At 41.2% G+C, this 27,235-nt stretch overlaps 1 protein-coding gene across 4 annotated transcripts in view; it reads left to right on the top strand.

Annotated features, from left to right (window-relative positions):
- Positions 1 to 27,235, top strand: part of fam13a (family with sequence similarity 13 member A) — a 58,171-nt gene that overhangs the window by 14,071 nt on the left and 16,865 nt on the right. For 2 of the 4 annotated variants that reach the window (XM_061770854.1, XM_061770851.1), the window contains exons 6-14: positions 1,884 to 1,955; positions 5,193 to 5,404; positions 12,645 to 12,686; positions 14,953 to 14,994; positions 15,085 to 15,255; positions 16,921 to 17,161; positions 19,599 to 19,666; positions 19,839 to 19,881; positions 26,636 to 26,756. In XM_061770854.1, the coding sequence (XP_061626838.1) occupies positions 1,884 to 1,955; positions 5,193 to 5,404; positions 12,645 to 12,686; positions 14,953 to 14,994; positions 15,085 to 15,255; positions 16,921 to 17,161; positions 19,599 to 19,666; positions 19,839 to 19,881; positions 26,636 to 26,756 (1,012 nt within the window). The remainder of the gene's footprint in view (positions 1 to 1,883; positions 1,956 to 5,192; positions 5,405 to 12,644; positions 12,687 to 14,952; positions 14,995 to 15,084; positions 15,256 to 16,920; positions 17,162 to 19,598; positions 19,667 to 19,838; positions 19,882 to 26,635; positions 26,757 to 27,235) is intronic. The other 2 variants (XM_061770853.1, XM_061770852.1) reach the window with 2 other exon arrangements.

Genomic DNA, 27,235 nt, shown 5'->3' with positions numbered 1-27,235 from the left:
CATTTCAATTAAAAATATTGGTATATTTAAGTTTAACAATATTTAAATGAAAGTATTTAAATTCTACAATATTTAAATTCAAGAATAAGCAAATTAAAATAAAACCCCAATTCCAATGAAGTTGGGACGTTGTGTTGAACATAAATAAAAACAGAATACAATGATTTGCAAATCATTTTCAACCTTCATTTAATTGAATACACTACAAAGACAAGATATTTAATGTTCAAACTGATACACTTGATTTTTTTTTAGCAAATAATCATTATCTTAGAATTTTATGGCTGCAACATATTCCAAAAAAGCTGGGACAGGGTCATGTTTACCACTGTGTTACATCTCCTTTTCTTTCAACAACATTCAATAAACATTTGGGACACTCATTGTTGAAGCTTTGTAGGTGGAATTCTTTCCCATTCTTGCTTGATGTACAGCTTCAGCTGTTCAGCAGTCCGGGGTCTCCGTTGTTGTATTTTATGCTTCATAATGCGCCACATGTTTCAATGGGAGACAGGTTTGGACTGCAGGCAGGTCTACTAGACTGCAGGTCTAGTACCCGCACTCTTTTACTACAAAGCCACGCTGTTGTAACACGTGCAGAATGTGGTTTGGCATTGTCTTGCTGAAATAAGCAGGGGCGTCCATGAAAAAGACGTTGCTTGGATGGCAGCATATGTTTCTCCAAAACCTGTATGTACCTTTCCGCATTAATGGTGCCTTCTCAGATGTGTAAGTTACCCATGCCATTGGCACTAACACAGCCCCATACCATCAGATGCTGGCTTTTGAACTTTGCGTCCATAACAGTCCGGATGGTTCTTTTCCTCTTTGGCCCGGAGGACACGACGTCCACAATTTCCAAAAACAATTTGAAATGTGGACTCATCGGACCACAGAACACTTTTCCACTTTGCATCAGTCCATCTTAGATGAGCTCGGGTCCAGAGAAGCCGGCGGCGTTTCTGGGTGTTGTTGATAAATGGCTTTTGCTTTGCATAGTAGAGTTTCAAGTTGCACTTACGGATGTAGCGCCAAACTCTATTTACTGACATTGGTTTTCTGAAGTGTTCCTGAGCCCATGTGGTGATATCTTTTACACATTGATGTTGTTTTTTGATGCAGTGCCGCCTTAGGGATCGAAGGTCAGAGGCATTCAATGTTGCTTTTCGTCCTTGCCGCTTACATGCAGTGATTTCTCCAGATTCTCTGAACCTTTTGATGATGATATGGATTATGAAATCCCTAAATTCCTTGCAATTGTACATTGAGGAACATTGTCCTGAAACTGTTCGACTATTTTCTCACGCAGTTGTTCACGAAGAGGTGAACCTCGCCCCATCTTTGCTTGTGAATGACTGAGCAATTCAGGGAAGCTCCTTTTCTACCCAATCATGGCACCCACCTGTTCCCAATTGGGATGTTCCAAACAGGTGTTTGATGAGCATTCCTCAACTTTCTCAGTCTTTTTTGCCACCTGTCCCAGCTTGTTTGGAATGTGTTGCAGCCATAAAATTCTAAGTTAATGATTATTTGCTAAAAACAATCAGGTTTATCAGTTTGAACATTAACTCTCTTGTCTTTGTAGTGTATTCAATTAAATATAGGTTGAACATGATTTGCAAATCATTGTATTCTGTTTTTATTTATTCACTGGAATTGGGGTTGTAATAATAAACAGAATTTACATTTAAATTATGTTTAAATTAAATAAAACTTCATATAAATTGCATTTAAATTAATTGTTTTATGCAATGCTGTTTCTAGAAGTGGAAAACATGTAATGTATTTTCAATTCATTTAATTTTCTTTGCTTTAATTACAATAATAGTAATTAATTGATTAAAATTTCAAAAAGTCATTCACCCCCATGTTTTTTCCCAAAGGTTGGACATCATGATGCAGTACCTTTGTGCCAAGCCAACAGCAGCACACATGTGAGGCCTAGGAAGAGGAAGGTATAGTCCACATACAGTATCATTCATTTCATGGTTTTACCACTCATCTACTTCTTTTCCTTTCCAAGCGCTATTTCCTGCTTTCTTATCTGACTTTTTTGCTTTTTTTTTTTGCCTTGCTGCCAATTAACATATTATAGTTTTGTATCAGGCCTAATCGGATGATGGTCACATGATTAAAGGAAGTGTTCGGCAGCAGGAAGCAAAACAGACGGTTACGGGCTCTTCAAATGACACATGGGACAGCGGGGAGCTTTGACGGCGATTGGGATTCTTTCATTTTTGGGGGGATTTCAAATTTTTCCCATAGGATAGTACACCTTGAAATCATCCATTCCAAGATCATCATAAAACCTTTATTAACTGAATAGGGAATGTTTTAAAGGACGCGTGTTATGTTTTTATTTTATTTTTATTTTTTTTCACAATTCAGTTCCCATGTGCCTTAATGTCAGGCTATCAATGTACCCAAAATATCAAGAATTACAGTACACCTTACACCACATTGTTGAAGCCTCTTTAAACTTCGCCTGTTTCAAGGGGGTGGTCTTGTCTAGTGCTAATGAGTGATGTAATCTGAAGTCGAAACTCCCTTTAAGTCATAATTACAATATATATTCACATGAAAAGCCCCTCTCAGCTTTAAATAGTATTATTTATTGTTTTGAGGCTTACAAGCGGCATAGCCTGCACTGTCTTGACTATTCCAGGTGACATTAAAGTACGCCCGCACGTCACGTATGTGGCACAATGTCGGCAAGCGCACCCCTGTCAAATTAACGCTCAACAATATCCCTCACAGGCATTAGGCCATAAATATCCATCCATCCATTTTCTGAGCCTCTTATCCTTACAAGGGTCGCGGGAGTGCTGGAGCCTATCCCAGCTATCATCGGGCAGGAGGCGGGGTACACCCTGAACAGGTTGCCAGGCAATCGCAGGGCACACATAAACAAACAACCATTCGCACTCCCATTCACACCTACAGGCAATTTAGAGTCTTCAATCAACCCAGCATGCATGTTTTTGGGATGTGGGAGGAAACCGGCGTGCCCGCAGAAAAGCCACGCAGGCACGGGGAGAACATGCAAACTCCACACAGACGGGGCCAGGATTTGAACCCCGGTCCCCAGAACTGTGAGACAGTCGCCCACCGTGCCGCCAGGCCATAAATATAAAACAATGAAATGAAAAAACAGTAAGTACACCACCACCAGTAACTGAGCGTGACTTATTTTGCCGTGTGATCAAATATTCCTACATCTCTTCATCGCGCGCCGTTGTCGGGACCGCCGTAAATCGAGGACCCCCATAATACAATTATACACTTAATAAGTGTAGCAAATCCATGCATGTGGCGCATGCAGCGGACACTTTGCCAAACACAAATACCCACACCATCCTCCACCACGTTGACAACGTCACCGAGCAACTAACTATCTGGTGCTAATGCTAACCTGTGCAGTCATAAAAACTAATCCAAAGAAACAAAGAAAAAGTTGAAAGCAAATTTAATCCTCTTGTTAACCCCTGAATTGAGGTCTCGGCAGTTTTAAACGCTTTAGGTGCGACTTTAAAGGTGCATTTTTTCCAGAAATCTCAAATTTTTTAAAATTACACGTGAAACTTGGATTACACAGCATTGGTCTCACTGGATACTGTATGTATTGATTATCACACCGATGCCCTAAATCAATAAGTTATTGGTAATAGCCCATTAAGTGAATCCATAATACAAATGTTAACCCGTTTTAAACTAAGGAAAAAGAAGACACTGGAATGATACAGTTGAATCACAGATATTCCCGGTTTAGACACTCTTAATGATTGATGAGCTCATTAATCATCACCACAGTCATTAACTTGCTCCATAAAAGCTGTGTCTCACCCTCAAGGCCAAACATACCTGCCAGGTATTTTCTGTTAATAAAATATATCTTTTCATATCATCGCTGTTTAAGATTAGCATTGACGTGTATGTAAATACACACAGAGACACACAGACACACAAAGTGTATCGGATACTGTAGCTCGCCTTTTTTTGCCACTTCACTCGTGTAGCCGCATAGCTCAAGCTTCCTTGAAACTCAAATTTTGGCTCGCAGCACAAAGCAATACTTGGACCAACGACGTCTCGAAAAACTCATAGGTCGGCGCATTTGTAAGTCAAGGTACTACTGTAGGCTATGGTATCTTAATATGAAAAACAAAACAAAACAAAAAAAGCACATTTTCTTTGTTGAGGTTAAAAATAATAAAAAAAAATTCCATTCCCTCAAAACCAAAAAACAAATTCTTTGCTCAGTGTTAAGGCCCCAAAAATTTGCTTTTCAAATAGAAAACACTGAAACAAAAAATATAGGTTACAGTAGTTCAATTCAAAAACAGCAAATATTTTTTTTCGGGATTAAAATAATAATAGAAAAAAAGAAAAATGGAGATATTTGATTTTGATTACAACGATATTGCCGCTTTTGTCTTCATTTATGATAGAAAAAAACAACAAGAATATACGCACGTATGCATCATCGAAAGGCCTGTGGTGCCTGTAGGTCGTCAATCATTGGCTTTCTGTGAAAGACATATTTAGGAAAATCAATACCGGAGCCATGAAGGATTGGAATCGGGTAGCAGGTCAGGCTGGAGAAACAGCAGCGGCGGCGCTAATTACAAAGACTCAGCCATTAGGTAACTAGAATTGGGTCGAGTGGAGGCATTTAGCGAGGCCCTGAATGGAAATAGCCCACTGATAATTGACTTTGAACCGAACCCAACGCATCGAGCGTTTCCACTGAAGTCGATAGCCGTGAAATCAGAAGCCCTCATTTAGGGCGCGAGTCCCACATTCGGGTGGTCGGTTCGGCGAGCTTGGTTTTGTTGCCGCTGATGATGCAAAGGGGTCCATGTCGCAAGGTGGCCGTGGTCAGGTTACGCTTCTTCTCCTATAACACAATCGGCGGGTCACTACAACTGTACCCGCTCCGGGTCGGCACGGTAAACCAAACATTGATTGAACCTTTTTTTAATAATATTTCATCTGTGCTTTTTATTGCTCAAGCTCCCCTGCGGCAAACCTCAAATGCACGTTTTATTGCATCTAGAAAGAAGGTTGTGTGCGTGCGTGTGTGTGTGTGATATCAGGTGGGCAGGGTGCAAATGTCAGCGGCGTATCGCTGGCCTCACATGCTGACTCGCCTTTCCCGTCACGACTATTTTTCTCTTCTGGTCATAAAACAGGTGAGGAAAGCCAAGACTGATGGGGGTGCCCCTCAAGCGCCTGCCTTCCCCGGGCACCTGGTAACAATGCCAATGCCCCGTGGCGGGGGGCCTCTCGGCGTACCGATAGTGGTGCCTCTGAGAAGCGTCAGCCCTGCGGAGGTTATGGAGACGCCTCGCGGGGACACCCCTGCCCCTGCCCCTGCCCCTGCCCCTGCCTGTTCCCATGTCAGGTAAGATGATACACAACACACTTTCTTTGTTAAGGATCAAAACATTATGGCTTTTTTTTCAAATTTATCTGTAAAACATCAACAAAATAATTTTATAAATAGTTTTATATAATTTTTTTGCAATCCAAAAGCCAACATAACCAACGATTCTTCGGGGGTGGAGCAAAAACAAACAAAAAAAAACCACTTTCTTTAAGGAGGAAAATGAAAGCAATAACTAAAACAAAACAAAAAAGCAAATTTTGTATATATATATATATATATATATATACACACACACACACACACACACACTGGATTATGGGACAGAACAAAACACCTAATCTTCAGTGAGTTCAACATTGTGCGAAATCTCAGGTATCTTAAAAAAAACATTGAATTTGGATGATGATTCAAACAGAACATAATAATGTTTATGGTATTGTTTGTGTTGCTTTTGGGGGAAAATCTTTTTTTTTTTTTTAGGGCTCATACTCTACTGTTTTGTGGACAGAGTCCATTGTAGTATTTGTACGTTAGATATGTTTTCCTGGCATTCAATAAATGGCTGAAAAGGGCATCGGCGACTGCGGCCCTTCTTTCCCACATACGAGGGCATTACAGATATCTGCGAAAGACAAGTAGATGCGCTCCACAAAAAAATCTTTGATGTAGCTGTAGTTGAACTACATTATAGTGGGGGAGCACAATAAAGTTAAAAGTGACTCAACAGCACCTTTGCTGGTCTAACCTTGCACCCTATTTTGCGCTTCTTCCAGTTGTGGTTAATCAACAATCTATAACACCCAATCGGCAGAATTCTTACATTTAATGAATGAATCAATCAAATTTGATACAGTACTCATCTCATTAACGTAGAAATACTGGAGCTGCAAGGATATAAAAACAGTGACAATTGACTCCTTTTATGTGCATAAAATGTGGAAGCAGAGACAAAAGTAACCAAAATTCAAGCGAAATCACATGCAAAACTAACGTCCCAGTGTCGATACCAGGCAAGGCTCCAGTCGTGGTAACTAAGTGACAGGACCTTCACAAACTTGTGTTGTTTAGCCTTGACTGTGAGGTGGGGGATGCAAGGCGAGTGTTTGACAGCAATCAGGAATCTAAAGCCTGAGCTCCACGGCCTTGAGCCTGAGGCACGCGCACAAGCCTATTATAAGCATCTGAAACTGAAACCATGTCAGTACCTTTCACACAGAACTGCAACCCGGGAAAAAGATGGCTTTGATGGGCCGTGTCAAAGGGGCTATTGATCTACTTGCTCTGAGACTACTGAAGCCTGAACATTGCTAGGTAGACTTTTGTCTCTCCATTCTGTGTCGGTACCTTTCACACTGACCAACAACAAAGGAAAAACACAGATTTGACGGGCAGGGTGTAAGACACTATTGATTTATTAGCTCTGATACTCCTATTCCGTGTCCATACATTTTATACACAACTGTGCTGCAGAAAAAAAAAAAGTCGCATTGCTAAAGCAAGCAGTGTAAAAGGGGATCTAGATGTTGGGTAAATAGAAAAGACCCTTTGGAACCAGGAATACTGTGCATGTTCAAACAATGAGAGACATTCTCCTTATGGTGAAGTAACAGTGTTGCCCCTTTCACTCTGCCAGTAAAAGCCAGCATTTTTCAGTTAGTTTTTTGCTGTTCCGTATAAACAGCACGGAAACGGAATCTGGACGATGACAACGTGAATTTACCTCATTCTGAAGTATTGACGATATCTGTGTATAAGGGTATCGGGCCATACTGCAACCATGGTGTGTAATTTAAAACTTGACCCACATTTCTCCCACCGTGATGCATGGAAAGCACAGACCCTCTCGAATATGACATATAAAATAGTTGTCGCAGCCCGACAACTATTTTGTTATATTTGAACGAAATGCACCTGACACTAACTTCGCTAATTATGCAGGATCTCTCTGCAAGAGGGGTACTGAGAACTTTCCGCTTTGCGATGACATCACCCAGACTCAAGTCTTGACTTTGATTAGCAGTCAATTTTACCTTTGAATCCAACTTCCTGATGCATTTGAATCCACAAATCTCTAGAGACTGATTGAACGTTGAGCCATGCGGAGTGCTGACAACAAGCACGTTCCCTAGTAGTCTGACCATTGACCTTAGCAACATGTTGAGACCCAAAGTAGGTCATGGGTGAGGGTTACAGTTAAGGGTTATGATAGGGCTAGGGTTATGGTTAGGTTGGGGTAATTTTTGGGTTATAGTTCAAAGAGTTAGCTTATGGTTTGTTTATGGTCGGCTATTGTTAACATTAGATTAGAGTTGTGTTAATGTTGGGCTTGGTTTAGGTATTAGTTATTTATTTGATTTTATTATTTTGTTGTATGTGGTGATATTTAGGCAGCACATGAGAAACAACCCATAGAACACCCCGGAGTGTGCCGAAAGAAATTGTTATTGTATCGGCCTGGGTCTAAATTTTGTCCTTCCATGCACAAATATAACGCGGTACAATAAAACGCTGTCTGTGTGACGACGCTGAAGCCGCAAGGTGAGACATTTACGTCTAGGTGTCCACTACAGCTCAACCCAGACCTCAAAACCCGTAGTGTCACTTTAAATCACATTTTAATAGTGTATCAGCGCCAGATTTATTGACTTGTTACGTAAAAGTTTGTATGACACATGCGCACGAGTGGGGGGTTCTCCACCATTACAAATTAACAGGATAACCTCCTTTACCGTAGATTTTTTTGGAGAACTATTTGACTGATACTTCTACCTATATCTCCCACATTTATGTTTGTCTGATTCCTGACTTCTTCAAAATACTTTGTATACCGGATCTCTTCATGTACTGTACATATAGTAAGTAAAGACTCAAAATAGCTTGTCGTCACGTGTTAAGCGCTGCAGTAACACTCCCCTTGTCAGATCGTATTCAGGACCGGCGTACAGTATGGCGGGGGTACTCCAGTCGAGTGCGTCAGCAGTCTGCGATGCTATTTACCCACAAATCCAAACCAAAAAGAACATAATTGTCGGTATATACAGTGTCCCCATTCGCCACTGGGGATACATTTCAGAGTCACCTGCAATAAGTGGAAAATCTGTCAAGGTTTTTTTTAGATAGTTTTACCCCTCCCACATGCTTTAAACTTATTAAAACATCCATCCATCCATTTTCAACACCATTTTATCCTGGTTAGGGTCGCGGGACGCTGGAGCCTATTCCAGCTGACTTCGGGCGAAAGGCGGACTACACCCTGAACTGGTCGCCAGTCAGTCACAGGGCACATTCACACTCACATTCACACCGTCACTGAGTGGGAACTGAACCCACGCTGCCCGCACCAAAGTCAGGCGAGTGTACCACTACACCATCAGTGACCTTATTAAAACACACTTTTTAAATATATTGTAAATGTAAAATCAAAACAATTTGAAAGCATAAAATGTATGGAAAATGCTTGTTACATATCAGTAATTGAAAAGTGCTGTTTGGTATCCACGCAAGCACAGTGATGCAGAGAATATCGTTAAGTCATTTTTTAACATTTTTGGAAAACAAGAAAGAAAGGAAAAAAAAAAAAACAACAACAACAAACGAGGAGTCCAGTTGCCTTGATTCAACCTTTGTGGATTATCTTGACCTGGATGACTCAGAATCTACATAAATGTAGATCTCTCCATGGCGTCGCCCCGATCCCCACCCTATCATCTTCCTCCTCATCATCATTAAAAATGACAGTGTGGGCTGGCATAACCATAAATTTGAAATAAATGACATGAAAATGTCCTCACGAGGTTATCAAATAAGTATCTATCTGTAATTCCTATACAATTGTATGTAATTGTATATAGAGAATGCAAAGTATACAATGTGTCTAAATGACTGTCTATTGCTACGTGTACAGTATGTACAGGCTGTTTACCAGCTGGAAACCCGCTCAGACTAAGACTAATAACATGTAAAGCACATACAAAAAGAAAAAAACAAACCAAAAAAATGCTTATAAGGTCATTAAAGGGTTTTTTTTCCCCCCTTTATTTGTACAGGACCTAGGTAACAAATACAAAATTAAAACCACGCAACAACCTCCGGTGCTCATTTAAGAACCAAGCCAAAATTGTTATGTGCACCCCCCCGTCTATTAGACTAACGACATGCAAACCCGGCGAGATTCGAACCCTGGATCTCTCGACTGTGAAGCAGATGTGCTAACCACGTTTTCTACCACGCTGCCTGTAATATTTAGTATTATGATAAACATAATACCCTGTATTTCTTTGGAAGCTGTGTTAAGCGTTCCATATTTTCCTCCATATACCCTTTTTAAGGGGGTAGGTCTTCCAATACTTTTGTACACATAATCTCATAGCTTTATTTTAAGCAAACGCTCCTTTGAGTCAAATTTGGAGCAAATCTACGCAAATTTTTCACGAGTTAAATCTATACCGTTGATATTCGCCGTTACGCATTCATAACAGTACGGTCTTACTTTCCATAGGCATGTGTTAGATTAGACCAGCCTGTTGCTACCTACAATATGTGGTGTGTGCGTTACCCTTGTTATCACGGTGCCCTAGTTTCAGGGCATGCCAAGTCCAGATATTTTCTAGAAACAAAGCCCCATGACATTCCTATAAGTGACTTAGTGTGTCGTGGAAGAGATCTTTAAATTGACCATCTTTACTGGCCTTCACGGATGGCTACCTCCTCTTTTGTGTCAAATCAATGCCTTAGCGGTCTCACCTGCACCTGAAATATGACACCACCCTCACTCGCCACTCATGAACCAACATAGCAGCGTCATGTGAATTTACCGTGCTCCCGGTCACATGCTGGCTTTTGTGTGCAGTTGCTATGGTCCACAGGATGGCTGTTATGCAGCTGACGCGTTCTCAGAAACTCCTTCGGAGCCGGGTGGGAGCGAGGAACGTCGCAATTAGGTGCTAGGGTGAGTGGTGATGGCGTCGCTGGCAGGCTGTCAGGGCAAGACTCATCTGTCTTCTGTCTGAATGCACCAAAGATGTAGTTGGAAACTGTTTCCAACCGATGGGTTTTTCGGTGAACCTAGTTTTACGTTTGTTTGGAACACCAAAGACAATTTAGTCTTCCACAAACCTAACATACCGGTTCTCCTAAACATCAAAAACATTTTATTCTTCAACATACCTAATGTATTTATTGACTTGCACAAACCTCTAACGTACGTTTTCCTCAACATTGAAGAAATTTGTCTTCAACAAGCCGGCACGGTGAAGGACTGGTTAGGACATCTGCCCGGTTGTGTGGAGTTTGCATGTCCCCCCCTTGCGTGGTAGGTTGATTGAAGACTCTAAATTTCCCGTAGGTGTGAACGTGAGTGCGAATGGTTGTTTGTTTCTATGTGCCCAGCGATTGGCTGGCGACCGGTTCAGGGTGTACCCCGCCTCTTGCCCGAAGCTAGCTGGGATAGGCTCCAGCAGCCCAGCCTAGTGAGGATAAGCGGTAAAGAAAATGGATGGATGGATCGATGTCTTCAACAAACCAAATGTATTTTTTTATAAAAATCCAAGACAACTTAGTCTTCAACAAACTTAACATATGTTTTTGTAAAAATCTACAATTTTCAGTCTTCAGTGGTCCTAAAATACATGCTTCCTTAATCAACCTAACACGATCTAGAAAATGTAGAAAATTTCATTTTTGATAGATCTGCCTACGTGTTTTTGTCAACACGGAAGACGTTTTAGATCATCCACTGAACCTATCGTGTGTTCTGCAAAACATTGAAGACGACGTACAGTCTTCAACAAACTTGACATGGTGTTTTTATAAACATCAAAGGCAGTTTAGAGTCTTCATCGTCTCTAGCCTAATGTGTCTTCATAAACATTCAATTAACCTCACGTACCGGCATGTGTTTTTGTAAACGTGGAAGACAAATTGGAGTCTTCAACAAACCTAATGTACATGTTTTGACGAGACAGCAAAACATTGAAGATGATTTACAGTCTTCAATATGTCAATCATGTTTTTGTAAACTAAGGAAAATTTAGTCTTGAACAAACCTAACGTGTTTTTGTAAACAACAACTGAGCGAGCGCATGTTTTTGTCAACATCGAAAATAATTTAGACTTCAATGAACATAAGATCAATCTTTTCGCAAACAATTTAACCTTCGCTGAACCGAATGTACATGTTTTTGTAAATATTGAAGGCAATTTAGCCTTCAGTGAGCCTAACAAACACGTGGCTTCAGTCAACCTTAACATTTGTGTTTTTGTAAAAAAAAAAAATGTTTTGCATCTTTAATGAAGCTGAATTACAAAACTGGAGCAACTCATGATGGACTGGCTTGTTCCGGGTAGTTTTCCATTCAGCCCGGAATAACCAGTATGTTTCTCTGCAGCTCCACAAAGCATGTTGTTATCCCTACAGTAAGGTAGTGGGTAAGCTGGATTTCCGCTCTTTTGCAATGCAAGGCGGCGGCGTGAGCTAATATTTAATACGCTTGCCAGACTTTAAAAACACCACCACGGTACACAAGAGTGGTAGGACAATTTAAAAAAAAAAAAAAAAAAAAAAAACTAATGCTTCAAGGAATGGTCAATGTCTCTTATGCTTCGTGTTGTTTCTGAAGACTTTTGAAGTTCACTGAACTTTGGCCCATTTTGCTCACTGCCCAACTGGAAACCTAAATCCTTTGTTTTGAACGAAACCCAAAACATAATTTGAATTAAAAAAACTAAACATTAACACTATGATAAAATATATGCAATATCCCACTTTGCTGTGTTCTGTCTGAAAGTTTCTTTTAGGGCTCTTATGTGGTAATTTTGCGACAATCTCTGCGTGAAAGAGGTGTCTTTTCATAAAATGAGATTTGGCGTTAAAAGGCAACTCCATCAAGTAGATTTTTGCGATAATCAGTTATTAACTTGGCACTGGTTTGTTTTCAGTGTTATTTTTGCCCCCTATGACTTTTAAGGAAGAAAACACAGCATTCAAGTCAGATTTAGGAGAAACTATGTGAGTGATTATGACATTTCCTCTTGCCAGCCACAGTGTACGAAAATATTAAGCAACGACCACAACTTCCACTGCCAGTGCCGAGTCCCAGTCCCGAGTGGTTGCATAATTCAACCATGTGCTGCTGGCTGGCTTAGATCCAGTCAGCACCATCAGCCTACAGTATATCCTGTGGAGGCTCACCGTAATCAACCGAGACAGGTTCCAGTCGCCACAAAGCTAACGATTGTGTGTGTCTTTATGTTTTAGCGGCCAGGAAGATGAGAGGCCAATATCTCCTTTCTACATGAGGTAGGCCCTGTTGGAAAGCTCATTAAGTGTTTTGTTTTATGGGGGAAGTTGCTGCTAGGGTGCATCATCATCATCATCATCCTCATCATCATCATCATCCTCATCCTCCTCATCAGAAACATTGGAGGCTTCATGCATGCACACAAAAGTGTTCCCATCGCAGCACAAATTCCGCATGGACATCAGCGTAATGGCAAAGAGCAACAATGGTGACCTCAAGAAGATTTGTACTATACGTTATGCTGACCCCTTCGGTTCAACTTCTCAGCATTCTCAATATGGATACGAACGCCACTTTACTAGCGTCAGCTTTGCGTTAATATAATGTTACTACTACTCATGTGAATACACTCGCGTCCCCTCCATGTCCTATCTCAAACTCTCGCCTTCACTGGTCTCATCAGTGACATGAAGTCTGTAATTATTGGCACCCTTTCACTTGCACTCAGGATTCCCCTCGTCACCACCTCGCCTTGAAAAGTACTTGCTTATTTGACGAGAGTTTGTTTGTCGGTTGAATGAGTTTATCCCTTTTGTTTGAGGGATTTTTTTCACATTTGAGTGAAGATGAAATGGTACCTCTTGCGCCAGAATACAAAATGGTCTGTCTGTCTAATCCCAACGTCATTCTCCATGAACCAGAACGCAGTTTGTTAACATAAAAATGGACACAAATTGTTCACTCCCTCCATCGTTAACTTGCACAATGAATAAGACGTGCCTACTGCTACAGTCGACTTGTAGCAATGTTCCGCACACACTTCCATTGTCAAAGTCTTGTTTTAACTTCTGCCCACTGGTTATTGTGTTATTCTCCCACTGAATGGTTCAGCACAACCTTTGAGGGTCCTGGCTAATATGCCACTGCAGTGTAACACGGGATTAGCAGAGTTGCGGATGGCCCGGGTTACACAGTACCAGCCTGATCAAACAACTGCTTTACTACGCTCTTATTCAACTTGCATCTTAGCTGAAAGGCCAAAGCAGATCATTGTTTGCAGTGCACAATAGACTACCGTACCTAAAAGTTACATACACAAGAGTTAGGGTGTTTAATCTTGCCAATTTTTCAGCAATTGAAGTCAAAGGTTAAGTCACCAATGGTACCCCATTAACCTGTTTTATGTCGCTTTAACATGGCTTACTGGAAGAAGAGATCCTGAATCTTAATGGGACAATTCAAGGATAACTAACTAAAGGATACATAAATAAAAATACATTAAACATGTAAATGCCAGGTCTATTCTTAGAGGGTGGGCATTCTGTTGCCTGTTGTTTTGAGTTTCTTAAGGGGTCCGTTTTTATTTGATTGCTTAGATGACATTTTGATAATACTCGGAAGCTGTCACCTTCACATTGTGTGCTGTCAATCGCTCCCTTCATCCCTTGCCCTACACCAAGCTGCGCTCTTTACTATAAACACTGGTGTTTGTGGAAGATTTTTCACAGGTCACCCACCAGACACGTTGTAAGTCAGCACTTCCTTTTGTGTTCTATGCCCTCGCATTCCTAGAAACATTTTTCATTTGTTGTTGCAACCCCCATAATAGTAATACAGTGGAACCTCCAACGCCAAACCACACAAAAGTCATGCAACCAAGATTGTTTGGTAGATGTTTTGTTGGTTGGTTGCTTGGTATGTTGCTAGGTTGAATGGTTTCTAAGTTGGTTTGTTAGTTGGTTGGATGGTAGGTTGTTGGTATTTTTGTCGGTTTGGTTATTTGGTTGGTTGGATCCTTGGCTGGATGGTTGGTTGGTCGGTAGGTTGTTGGAATGCGGGTTGGTTGGTTGGTTGATTTGTCCGTTTAGTTGGTTTGTTTGTCGGTTGGTTGGTCGGGTACTAGGTTAGATAGTTGATGGGTCGGTTGGTCTCTTGGTTTGTTGGTTTTGTGTTCATTAAATAGATATCCCTCGCTCTCAAAGGCAAAACGTGTCTGTGAGCTCATTCTTGAACCATTCTCGGTTGGATGGTTGGTTGGTTAGTTGGTTGGTAGGTAGGTGTGTTGCTTTTTCTGCAGGTTTTTCTTTTTTTTTCAAATATTTTTTGTGCTGCCGTCTGAGAAGGGTACCATTGTTGACTTACTGGGACAGGAGAGTCTGACTGCTCCGTACGATACTACAAATAAATGAAAAAACAAAAGTCACAATAGTCATTATGTTACTAACAGTTATGGATGCAAAAGAAGTCACTGTGGGGGAGGTTCGGCATTACTCGGTTTGTGTAGCATTAATTCAGCTTAATTCCTCTTTCTTTTCCTTCTTTCAGCCCCCACTGCTTCCCTTTAGTTCGCTCACCTGATGCCATCAAGTAAGTCATATCTCCTATAATCATATTCATCACTTTATACTTTCCTTCGGAGCATATTTAATGCACTGTAGGTTTTTCCCCTCTGAGCAGAATCCTGGACAGGACCATCCGTTCGACCGTAGAGCAGCACCTGTTCGATGGCCATCACGCTTCAGGCGGTGGGGAGCTGACCCTGCGACGGCTCGTTTCAACAGCAAGGCAGCGTCGACGGCACCGCAGAGAGCAGCAGGACGACGGCTCTGGATGTAGAGACAGAAGCAGGTATGATGGCGACAAGAAGTTGACACATGAACACGGGTTTTCTTAAAAGAAAAATAATAGCCATGACCTGTACAGCTAGTTGGGATCATAAGGCTTGGCTTCTTGACTATTCCAGACGACAAGACACACACTGAGCATGGGACGCAAAGTTCTTTGTCAAGAAATTGTCCTGTCAAACTGACCCTGAACTTCATGAAACAACAATTTGTAGATCTAAAAGCAGCATAGCATGCACTGTCTTGACTACTCCAGACGACATCAAAGTTCATCTATCCAAATGTTGGACGTGAAGTAATGCCAACAAGGGCCCTCGGTCAGGTTTGGAAAAACTGTCCTCTGTTGTTTTGGAGGTTCACAAGCAAGCAGCATGATTATTCTAGACGACGTCAGAGTATAGCTATTGATCATGGCATGTGACGCAATCCTGCTGTCAAATAAACCCACAATTTCGTGAGACATTTTGCAGGCTTACAAGCAGCATAGCATGAACTGTCTCGGCTATTCCAGGCGACATCACATTACACCTGAACATATCATGTCTGGCATGTGATGCAATGCCAGCAAGAGCCCCGCTGTTAAATTAACCCTCAACAATTGCGCTCACTCCAGTGAGAAGTGAAAGCATTCTATCCTTTCGGCAGCAATTGTGGATATAGGAAATATAAATCTATGATTTAAATAGCATGCAAGAGAAGATATAATTACGTAATTTCTTCTTCTTCTGTCATGCACTTACATGCAAATAGAGTGCTGAGTTTTAATTTTGTTTGAGATCTGATTCATCTGCTTTATAACAGATTTGTGTTTTTTTGTTACTAGGATTGAAAACCGAATCGGCAAAATGCGAATTAATCCATAGACAGATGTTTTTGATGATGGAACGTCGGAATCTCATATACTGGTACTTTGATTCAGACTGCAACTGCGTCCACCATTACAAGGTGGATGTAATTAAAACATTAAAATGACAGATATTGAAGCCACAATTTATTAAGGATTATGATTATGGAAGTCGCATGGAAGTGTTCTTGACAAAATTTAGAAAATATGGAAATTCAGACATATTTGGACAAATTGTTCTGGAAGTGCGGCACGTTGGACGACCGGTTAGCACATCCTCCTCACAGTTCTGAGGACCCGGGTTCAAATCCGGCCTCGCCTGTGTGGAGTTTGCCTGTTCTCCCCATGGCTGCGTGGGTTTTCTCCAAGTACTCCGGTTTCCTCCGACATCCCAAAAACGTGCATCGTAGATTAATTGAAGACTCTAAATTGCCCGTAGGTGTGAATGTGAGTGTGAATGGTTGTTTGTTTGTTTGTTTAAATGTTCCCTGCGATTGGCTGGCAACCAGTTCAGGGTGTACCCCGCCTCTCGCCCGCATTTAGCTGGGATAGGCTCCAGCGTACCAGCGACCCAAGTGAGGATAAGCGGTTTGGAAAATGGATGGATGGATGGATGTTCTGGAAGTGAGTTTTTATAGGTTGGCAGCTCTGTAAACCCTTGTTGATGGACCCTGGAGATATGGCTGACTGGGATTAGATGAGTGCATTAGTCAAGCAATGACTGCACCAAATGTCAATACGATGCATGTGGACAGTAAATAGAATTAGCCCGGAATGCTAAACAGCACAAAGACTATAAAATGTGTGCTTTAACTCCACATCAAGCTCCACAAAGACTAGAGAGGAGACCTCTGCCATCCTTTCTCGTCACAGAACGGACACCAACAAGGAGAATATCCCAACATTAGAAGACAAGAGCAGCTGTGGTAGAAACTTGAGGGAGGACACAGCCAATGTTGGCGTAGTCTCACATGGTGGGCAGAGCACTCAGGTGGTGTGCGCGCCAAAATCCAGGAAGTGGAAACACAATCCGACGCTGGCACAGCTCAACCAGGACGCCCACAGAGTGAGTCTTCTTTACTTATTGGTTGCTTTACTCTCTCAGGTTACACATCTTTGTAAAATACATAGCCTGCAGTGTCTTGACTATTCAAGTTGACAACAGAGTATGCCTATACACACGTCAGGCATGTGGCACTATGTCGGCAAGCAGCTCCCTTTCAAATTAACCTTCAAAATCACACTCCAGTGAAAGCATTAACATCCATCCCATTATCTATAGCTCTTATCCCCATTCGGGTTACGGATGAGCTGGTGCCTTATGTTGGGCGAGAGGCATGGTACACCCTGGACTGGTCGCCATCCAGTCGCATGGCACATAAACAAACAAACGAGCATTGACCCTCACAGTGCGCTCCAAAGACATCTCGCCGCATCCAAGAGTAGAGTTGTCAGTAAAGTGATTTCAGAGTGACAACAGCAAGAGATGCCAAATACATATTGCAGTCCTTTGTCCTACCCCGTGGTAGCTGCCGTGAAACTAAGTGCAGTGTGTTTTGGTTGGGTCAGCATGTGGACAGGTATACCGTCACTCATGTTTTGGTAAGATATGTTCATCTCTGTAATTTAGGTGCCTTAAGCATTTGTGTTCATTTGTATATTTGTTATTCAAGCAGTCCAGTTCACAAGGCTTGTGCATGGGCAGTGACGTCACAGTGGCTGAAAGCAGAGGATGCGAGTCAGTCAGTACCCGGGTTATGTTTAGTTCGGCTGTGTGCATCAATGACAAAGTGTGTAGCGACCAGTGTTGTACCTGAATGAGTTCCATGAACGAAAGTTCACGATCTAGTTCATATTTTTGGCCAACGAGAACTGAACTTAGTTCATTTGTGCCTGATGAGCAATATTGAGAACACGCTCATTCTAGCATCTGTGAACTGTTTTCGAACGAAAGTTCATTTTCATTCAAGAGTGCCAGGTTTTGTGAGGGACTTCTAGGACAAAACCTGTCTGAACACAATATATACAAGCCTTCATATGTCAGGGGTTAAACGCCGTAGTTGGCAACCGATTCGGTGCGGCCGCCATTCATGTTTACATGCCTGAGGTGTGTTCAGGGACACTCCGTATATGGGAGCGAATGTGTTTTTTATTAGGAAAATTATTATTTGTATCAGAATGTTGTAGTTTAAACACTGTACGATCACACTATCATAATATGGAATTTATTTTGTTTCGTAATATAAGACTAGATAAGATAAAATATTTTGTTAACATAGTCAGCCAGAGCTGCAAGGACGGTGAAGTTATCAATGTCCTTTCACCATTGCTCCTGTGATACTGTGTTGCATGTTTTTATTTGCACATTAAGGACAAAGGTCCTCTTTTTGTTTCAATTCCTCATTTTAAAAAACACCATTGAAGAAACATGTTTTTCCTCATGTTTTTGAGGTTGTAGGGTGAAAGCTGCAACTGGCTATTAGCGTTGACTGAATGGGTGGCAAAAATGGGGGAATGAAATGCCAGTATTTTGAGGGTAAGAACTGCGACTAAGTAAATTTTTGGACAGGTGAACTTAGTTAACAAATTTTTAATTATGAACTATGAACTGAACTAGTTCATTTTGGAACGGTGAACTGAACTTTGAACTAGTTCGCATAGAAAATGAACTTTCCCAACACTGGTAGCGACAAGCTTTGTTGGTGGAATTCTTTCCCATTCTTGTTTGATGAACAACTTGAGTTGCTCAGCAGTCCTCGGTCTCCGTTGTTGTATTTTTCACTTCATAATGCGGCAGGCCAGTCCCGTACTCGCACTATTTTACTACGAAGCCACGCTGTTGTGACACGTGCAGAGTGTGGATTGACATTGTTTTGATTAAATAAGCAGGGCATCCCTGAAAAAGACATTGCTTGGATGGCAGCATATGTTGCACAAATACCTGTAAAAATAAGATGTATGATATAGTTCATCCAGTGCATCCATAAGGAGCCAAAAAGCAAATTCATATCATGTTTAGAGCATAATTTTATTTACATACTAACTATGATTAAAAGTGTTTTGCTCAAGAAAGAAAATCTGCCCTAAATAGACTAGCTTGCTAGATAACTGGTTGTATGCTTGCCTCCACGACGACTAGCTAGCCTACACTAAACTAACTGACAGTTGTTCAATTGATAATTTTATTTACACGTTATGTTTAAATAAAGTGTTGTATTGTTCGCGGATGAAAAAGAAATTGCCATCGTAGCTGACTAGCTAGCTTTTTCCTTTAGCACTCAAAATCGCTGACAGTAAACAGCCTTCCATCACTAAAATGAAATAAAAGCTTGTGGTTGATTTATAATACTATTTACATAAATTATAAATACATCTTCAGTTGCGTGCTCGTGAAAGAATAATTAACCCGGAATTATTTCCAGAAGCAACTCAATCAGTCCTGTTTTTTTGCTGTGTGGTTTCACAATGATGCATTATGATCCAAAAGTGTTTATCCATTGAAGGAATCCGGTGCCATGTCGGCAACCTTTGAGGGAACCAGGCCCAGCCGCATGGAGTCCTATAAGAAAAGGTGAGCGGCTCAAAATTTTCTTTTAAAATGTGATAACATCACAATGGCCTGTAAAAGATTTGTTTTGGGTTGGCGAGCATGCGGCTGCCACCCGCAGATCTCAGCATCGTTGTGTTTATATGGTACACTGAGCCACTGGACAGAATGTTTTTTTTTCCATTGCATTTTCCAGGAATGACGCTTCAAGAAAAGATGACCTTCCTTCCACCTCACAGGTGAGATTGCTCTTATGTTTAAGTAAAGGACAGAAGATGTCTGTCAGAGTCTAGATGGATGATGGGAGGCGAGCGTGTCGTCTTTTAAACATAGATCCCGCAAAATGAATGCATCAGATCTGTAATGGAAAAGCTGGAATTTATCCACCTTTTACCCAGAACCCAGTGAAGGTGGGACATTGCTGTCATTGTATCCGCTTTCACACAGCGACAGAGCGTTGATTAGATACAAGTGTGACATATAAAATAGTAACATCAACTGTTGCTTTCAACACAACTGGGAAAGGTCAGTGTCAAGGTGGTGCCCATATACTGTCAGTGTCTTTAACAGACACTAGAACAGCAATCGTGGGAAAAAAATCAAAGGGTCTCTTTCTCAGATCCTGTAAAATGTAACGCATCAAAACTATAACCATCAAAAAAATAATACTTTTGTCAAATGGTGAGATAAATGTCCTGGCATTATAGAATACCCTTACACACAGGTGACATATCACCTCTGTTAGTTCTGTGACACTACCTCTGGAGGGGCAAAAAATGTTCACGTCGACTTCATCCCCGCAGTCTGTGTCAATGTCGTTTATATAGGAAAAATATTTCATAAAGCCATAACAGAAGACCTGGCCTTTATCCGTCTGTTCCTTGAACATAGAACTAAGTGAAGCCAGATATTGCCACAACATGACTTGCAATTTAACATAATTCTGCTTTTGCAGCATTCTCTTACTCACAGTTGGCATCCCGCCTTCCCAGTCAACTTTTTACCTCCATTCTCTCTCTGTACCGTTTATATAGTTAATGGACAGGTAAAAACTGGTGGGAAAATGCTGGCTTTTACAGGTAGAGTAAATGTATTTTTAGCCTGATTTAGACTGATTTAGTAAATTGGACGCAATAAAGTCCAGTGGAGTGGGATATTGCCATAACATGACCTGCAACCAACACTGTCCCACCTTTCCCGCATTCCCTTACACACAGGTTGTGTCCTGTCACTGACACTATCTCTGAATATGCTGAATATGTAAAGTTGCAGGGTCAACTGCATCTTCCCATAGCATGTCGGTACCGAACAGCAACATGTAAAAAATTTGAAGAATGTCGACTGTAAGTGGGGCTTATTTTTAACCTTGTTCACACCGAGTTCCCCTAAAATGAAGACTTGGCATTTATCCGCATGTGCCTTTTTACGTAGAACACAGGGAAGGTGGGATATTGGGCCAACTCGACATGGCATCCTGCAATCAGACAGTATGTATAAAATAATAATAATAATAATAATGCCTCTGCTACGGCTCCAATACTACTTCCAAAAGTAAAAAAAATTGTTGAGTTGACCTCATCACCCCCGTTTTGTGTTGACATAGAACAGCAACAGTGAGGAAAAAGGTGTGAAAATGTGTCGTGACCTCATGCTCTGAGCTTTTAAAAGTACATCTTACAACAAAAGTCGCTGGGGTCGCCACTTTTATGTGTGGAATCACAAGGCTGCTATCTACTTCTTAGCATGTTAGACTGGTTCAACTTTCATCTTTACGACGTTTCATGTGTTTTGTAGCACTCAAACTTTAGGGATTGGTAGCATTTTGCAAAAAAAAAAAATGTAAAGCAAGCACACACACTAGCTGACGTCTTTTACACACAGATTCCAGCAAGATTGCATTATCACAGCCAGAACAGAAGATCCATGATTGAATAGCTTTCCTTTCACACTTACCCCAGCAAAGCAGAATATTGCTACAGCTGGCAGGCAGGGCGAAAAGGGGCTTATGTTTAGCCTCTTTTTAGCAGATACCACAAAATTTTCAATTCAGATACAAACAAACAAAAGGTCTGGCATTTATAATGTGACTGTGCCTTTTACACAGAACCAAATTGCTGCAACTGTGTGCACGCTTTTTTACACAGTGACAGTCCGATACTAACAGTTATTATTGTGTGGCGTATAACATATTTCCCAACGTTTGGCACAGCAGGACAAAAGAAAAATCTAGTTTTCCTCTAAAAAACGTTTGTTGGTGGCAACACACTGGACAAGAGGTTAGCACGTCTGCCTCACAATTCTGAGGTTAGGGGTTTGAATACGGCCGTCCTGTGAGGAGTTGGCATGTGCTATCATCTGTGCTTGTGTGGGTTTTCTGCAGGTAATCTGGTATCTTCCCACATTCCAAAAACATGCACGTTAGATTCATTGAAGAAAATCAATTATTATGTAATTCTATAAGTGTGAATGCTCGTTTGTCTAAATGTGCCCTGTCGTTGGCTAGTGACTAGTCCATGGTGTGCCCCGCTTCTCTGTTAAGAGTCAGCTGGGATAGGCTCCATCTCACGATGGCTCCACGAACCTATTGAGGACAAGTGCTATCGAAAATTGATGGATAGATAGACAATTCATTTCAACACAACAGGGCAGGAGAAGGGCATGTCCATTGTCCCGCCTTTCCGGTTCTCCGTTATAGCAGGAGTCTCCAAAGTCCGGCCCGAGAGCCATTTGAGGCCTGCTGCACTTTTTGTCATTGGTCCACCACATATTCTAATACCCCAAATCTGGGGATAGGCTCCAGCTCACCCATGACCCTAATGAGCGAATACCAATGACACCAAAAGGTATAAAAAAATGGATGTATGGATGTTTGTTGGTTTGCGAATGGTACGACCAATGCAGCGTTCGCGTTGCCCCCGTACAACTAAGTTGTTTTTGTACGCGACAACATAATTGTTATGGGGTACCGGGGGCACAGGGCCAACAGACGACCTTATCAAGTCTCTGCAGCTGTTAGGTGTTGTGTTACAGTGCTGCACTCTGAATCGGAAAACAATTGCCAGTGTCTAAGTGGCCCTTCTCATCAAAGAAACACTCCCACAATGCTTGGCACCTGCTTGTTCATCATTCATAGTCAAAGTTGGACATGGAAGTAATGGCTATTATGTAGGAACAACCCACACAATAAACAGTCTATTTTTGGAGAAGCCAACAGTTGTTGGTAATGCTAATGGTAATGCTATTTTCACAAGTTATGATTCCATTTAGAATACCCAGCAAGTTATACAGATCCATCTCAATTAATTAGAATATCATGAAAATTTAATTTCAATAATTTGATGATAGTTGGGATAGGCTCCAGCACGCCCGTGACACTCGTGAGGATAAGCGGCTCAGAAAATGGATGGATGGATAATACCCAACGTGAAACTCATGTATTTGAAAGATTCACTACACCACCATGAGATAGTATTTTCATTTATATTAAATTTTTATTGTTTTGATAATTATGTCTAATAAAATGTATTATCTCAAGAAATTTAAATACTACATAAGAAACCACGGAAAAAAATTCCAGTATATAAATTGGATAGAAAATACTTTTCAGAACGCAAATTCTCATATGTTTAATGAATTACAGTTACACACTTAATGAATTATAGTTACACAATTATTATTACGAAATGATGAGTAGATATTGATTTTTTTTTTTGCCTCAACGTTTCCTGAGGAGTAGCCATCTTTTCAACGGGGGACCTAAATTATACGACCACCAAAAAAATACTTTGATCACTGAGTATAGAGAACAAATCTGATTAACATAGCTCATAATAGCTTTTGTAATATTTTTTTTAATTATAGAGACATTGTGGACATCCTGTGTATTGTCTATGAGTTTCACTTTCATAAATTGTTATTTTATTTTTTGGGCATTTAAGCGTTCAGGCATACCTTTAGCAGCTAAACATCGCTTTGTTTTAGGGTGTGACCCACAATTTCCATATGACAATTTCATTAGAGCCTACTAATGAAGCAGCGAATGGCGCCTTGCTCACTTGATTTGGTTCAATTAAAACCCACACAGGCCTCATTAGAGGACTTTAAAGCGTCATCTTGGTGCTTGGAGTCCGTCTAACATAAAACGCTGAGTGACTATCATCAGTATTACGACATGAACAGCACTTTGCTTCCTAAGGGCTGATAGGTTCTTTCATTGCTTTCTATTCAAGACGATGCATCATATGAACATGATTTACCTTTGTTGATTAATCATTACGGGATCACCGCAAGGAGTATCAGCCGGGATAAACATGAGCGCATATCTTGTAGCCACACACACACACACACACGTGCGCCCTTAAAGTACCATTATGTCATTGGGTTAAGCCCAGCTGGTACAACAGCAGGTTAAGCCGGACAATGCTGCGCATGAAGCCCTTCGACACTCTTGTAGAAGCCAGGTGTTTTTCCAGTGTCACTCTTCTGTATAAACAGACACCCAATGGGGGTCAGCAAAGCCGACAAGTCTTCTAAGGTAGTGTCAGAACTGTAACAGAGGCAGCTGAAGCCTCCAAATGTTTTCCAGTGAGTCCGGGGCAAGAGGCGGGGTACACCTTGAACTGGTTGCCAGCCAATCACAGATATTTTGTAACATTTAAGTTTATTTCTAATTTTAAATACAAACACACCTGACTCATTTTCATGGTCTTTTTACATTTGAAACAATAATAATTTGAAACAATAATTTCAAATAAAAAGTGACGAAAAAGAATGTTGTAACATTCCCTTTTTTGAATTTTAAAAACGAGTGTGCTTTCAACATTGTACTTTTTCTCATAACCTTTTGATGTGGGGTGGGTTTAATTTTGCTATTATAGTCACTTTTGTCTTTGGTTAACTCCCTAAAACAGTGTTTCGCTACTGTGTGCTATGTGAACATTAGGTCTGCCACAGGATATTATCCAATTTCATATAATTGGTCTGAAAATAATTTATTTAATACAAATAGTGTATCTTCTAGAAATGTTGTTCACCTATCTATGCCAGCGACGTATAGTGACAGGCGGAACAATTAAATGCTGTTCCGCTACATGGCAGAAGGTACAATTAACCTGAGTGTCCATCATTATTTAAGTATACATTTATACCTATTGTGACATTTTAGTCTGTGTGGTGTGCACTGCAAATTTTAAATGTGAAATATGAGCCTTGACTCAGTAAATGTCGGGAAACACTGCACCTAAAACATGGCCTGTACAGTTCGGTTTTTACGATGGTGGGGAATTAAAATCAGCATCCCAGAAAAGCTTGTGTGAGGTTCCACTGTGGGACAACTAATAACGGATCCAAGTGGGACCCTTCCAGTAAGTAGCCTGTGGCATTTAGGGAGCTCCTGTCATGCTGTGTACTGATCTTCTTTTTACCTAAAAATAGCCTGGTCCCACGCCCTGACACAGAGGAAATGGGACGTTATCAGTTTAGTGCGAAGCGGACACAGTGTTTCTGCACGGCCAGCTTGGTGTATGTGTTGTTTTCCCCATTGCATGCCTCCTCAAAACAAGGCAAATTCCTTTTATTATTGTTGCCGTCACCAAACTTTTGTCATCTTCTTCTGTGATGCTTGTACAAGTTTTTTCTAGTCTCCTATTTAGCAGGTAAAAATCATGCTCTACAGGCTTTAAGTCTGGAGACTGGAGTTTTGTCAATGGTGATATGGCATGACACCTTCTTGTGACTGGCTCCAAGTCAACTTTTAGATCATTCAGAAGCTGCAAAAATGCATTGCAAAATAGATGATATGTTAGGATAATTTTGTTTCTAGCATTTCAAAACTGTTTTACACAAGTGGAAAAGATCTGTTTTCCTCATCGCCTCTTACTTTGCCTGCTCCCCTTCATCATCGTTACACATAGCCGTGTGGGGTTTATACCCGACTTTCAGAAGTGGTGTTTAAAGATACAAAATGACAAAACGCTTTGTGTATGCGAACCTCATCTAACACTAGTTGCGTATTTATACTCCCCCCAGAACGCACAAAACGAACTGCGTGGCAATTTTGCATGTTTGGCAGACACAATCCTGCATGTGCCTGGTTCGTAGATCTGCTTCCACATCTGTTTCTTTGAGCAGTCGGGTTTGTGCCCGTTTTTACATGCGCAAACCTTTAGTAATTCAGGCCCGGAGAGTTGTTTTAGGTTCTTTCTTTACAGCTGTCAAAATGGCTCTATTGTCAACAAATGTTTTTTTTCTTTGGTCTACCCATTTGACGTCGTTTATTTTTCCTTCAGGACATCCGGAATGGTTTACTGGCTTTAGCTCATGTTTGTGCAATGGCTCTGACTGATACAATTCCTTGTTTTTCACCCATAGATATTTTTATGTTTTGATTTTGGTCCCACCGTGAACTAGTAGAAGACTGGATTTACACTGCATGCTTCTCGTGACACAATTCAGATTTGTTTTGCGCTCAAGTGGCACAATTGGAATACAGCAAAGGAATTAGCCTCACTGTTCCAATACCTTTTGGATGGGAGTGCACGTATGACTAATTCAGATTTGGGAGGTAAGATGGAGGAACTTAAGTGTAAACGCTTCTTATCTGAGATGAATGTTTGTTTTGGAGAAGAAGAAAAAAATCAGCCCGTCAGCCTACGTGTGCTGGCTCACAAGCTCTTTTTTTTATTTATTTATTTATTTTTTTTCTGTGTGTGTTCCCACTTCCCTCCGGCACCCCTCCTCCCCTCCTGCTGCCGATGTGAGACAAACAAGTCCTGGGTGGGGACGAGAGCGAGAGAAGAACACTCCCACTCTCTCCCACTCCAGCCACAAACAGATGGGTGTATGTTTTGGCGAGCCCCCTGGTGGCCAATGGCAAGCCAGGGCGCCGCCCCCCTTTTCCGCAGCTAGCTTTTAAGACAGTATGTGTGCATGCACTTGGACTCAAAGCTCAACCGAGCGCCTCTGTCTCTACGTCTTTCTCTGATGGTTGTGCAGACGCTAAGGATGAAGATCCAGGAGTCGTCCGTCGTGGCCTGCGGCGGCGGGGAGGTGTATGATCCCGAGCGGGACAAGGCGAGCTGTGAGGACATGCCCCGCCTGGACAACAACTGGGGAGGTGAGCAGAGGAGGAAATAAGCTCTGGTAGCTTCCCACACAACACGCATGTTGCTTTGCTCACAAAAAGTCTTGCAGGATATAACTGGCAATGATCCTCGGAAGTATGGACAGAAATATTTTCCATATTTTGAATTGTTTCGCTCCATGTTGCACACCCCTGCTTTAGCAACTTGTTTTTCCACAGAATTTTGCAGTTTACATATGTACTATTTATGTACATGTGGCACTCTAGTTCTGTGTTCTATTCAAGCCACATGATCAGCATGCTAACTGTAAACAAGTGCAAGCTTTGTTTTTAAAAACATCTTTTAATTATTATATATATATATATATATATATATATTATACTCACCATTCTTCCCGGGATGCTGTGGCTTGTTTGTGGGTTGAAATGATGAGCAACAGGTTGACGACGCCACGTTTTTAGAAAAAAAAATAAAAACCCTTCTGCAGACGTTCCAAATGTTTGGCAAAACA

This window comes from Phyllopteryx taeniolatus, chromosome 4, assembly GCF_024500385.1.
Source record: "Phyllopteryx taeniolatus isolate TA_2022b chromosome 4, UOR_Ptae_1.2, whole genome shotgun sequence".
Classification (NCBI taxonomy): domain Eukaryota; kingdom Metazoa; phylum Chordata; class Actinopteri; order Syngnathiformes; family Syngnathidae; genus Phyllopteryx; species Phyllopteryx taeniolatus.
This window is presented reverse-complemented; position numbering and strand designations above follow the sequence as displayed.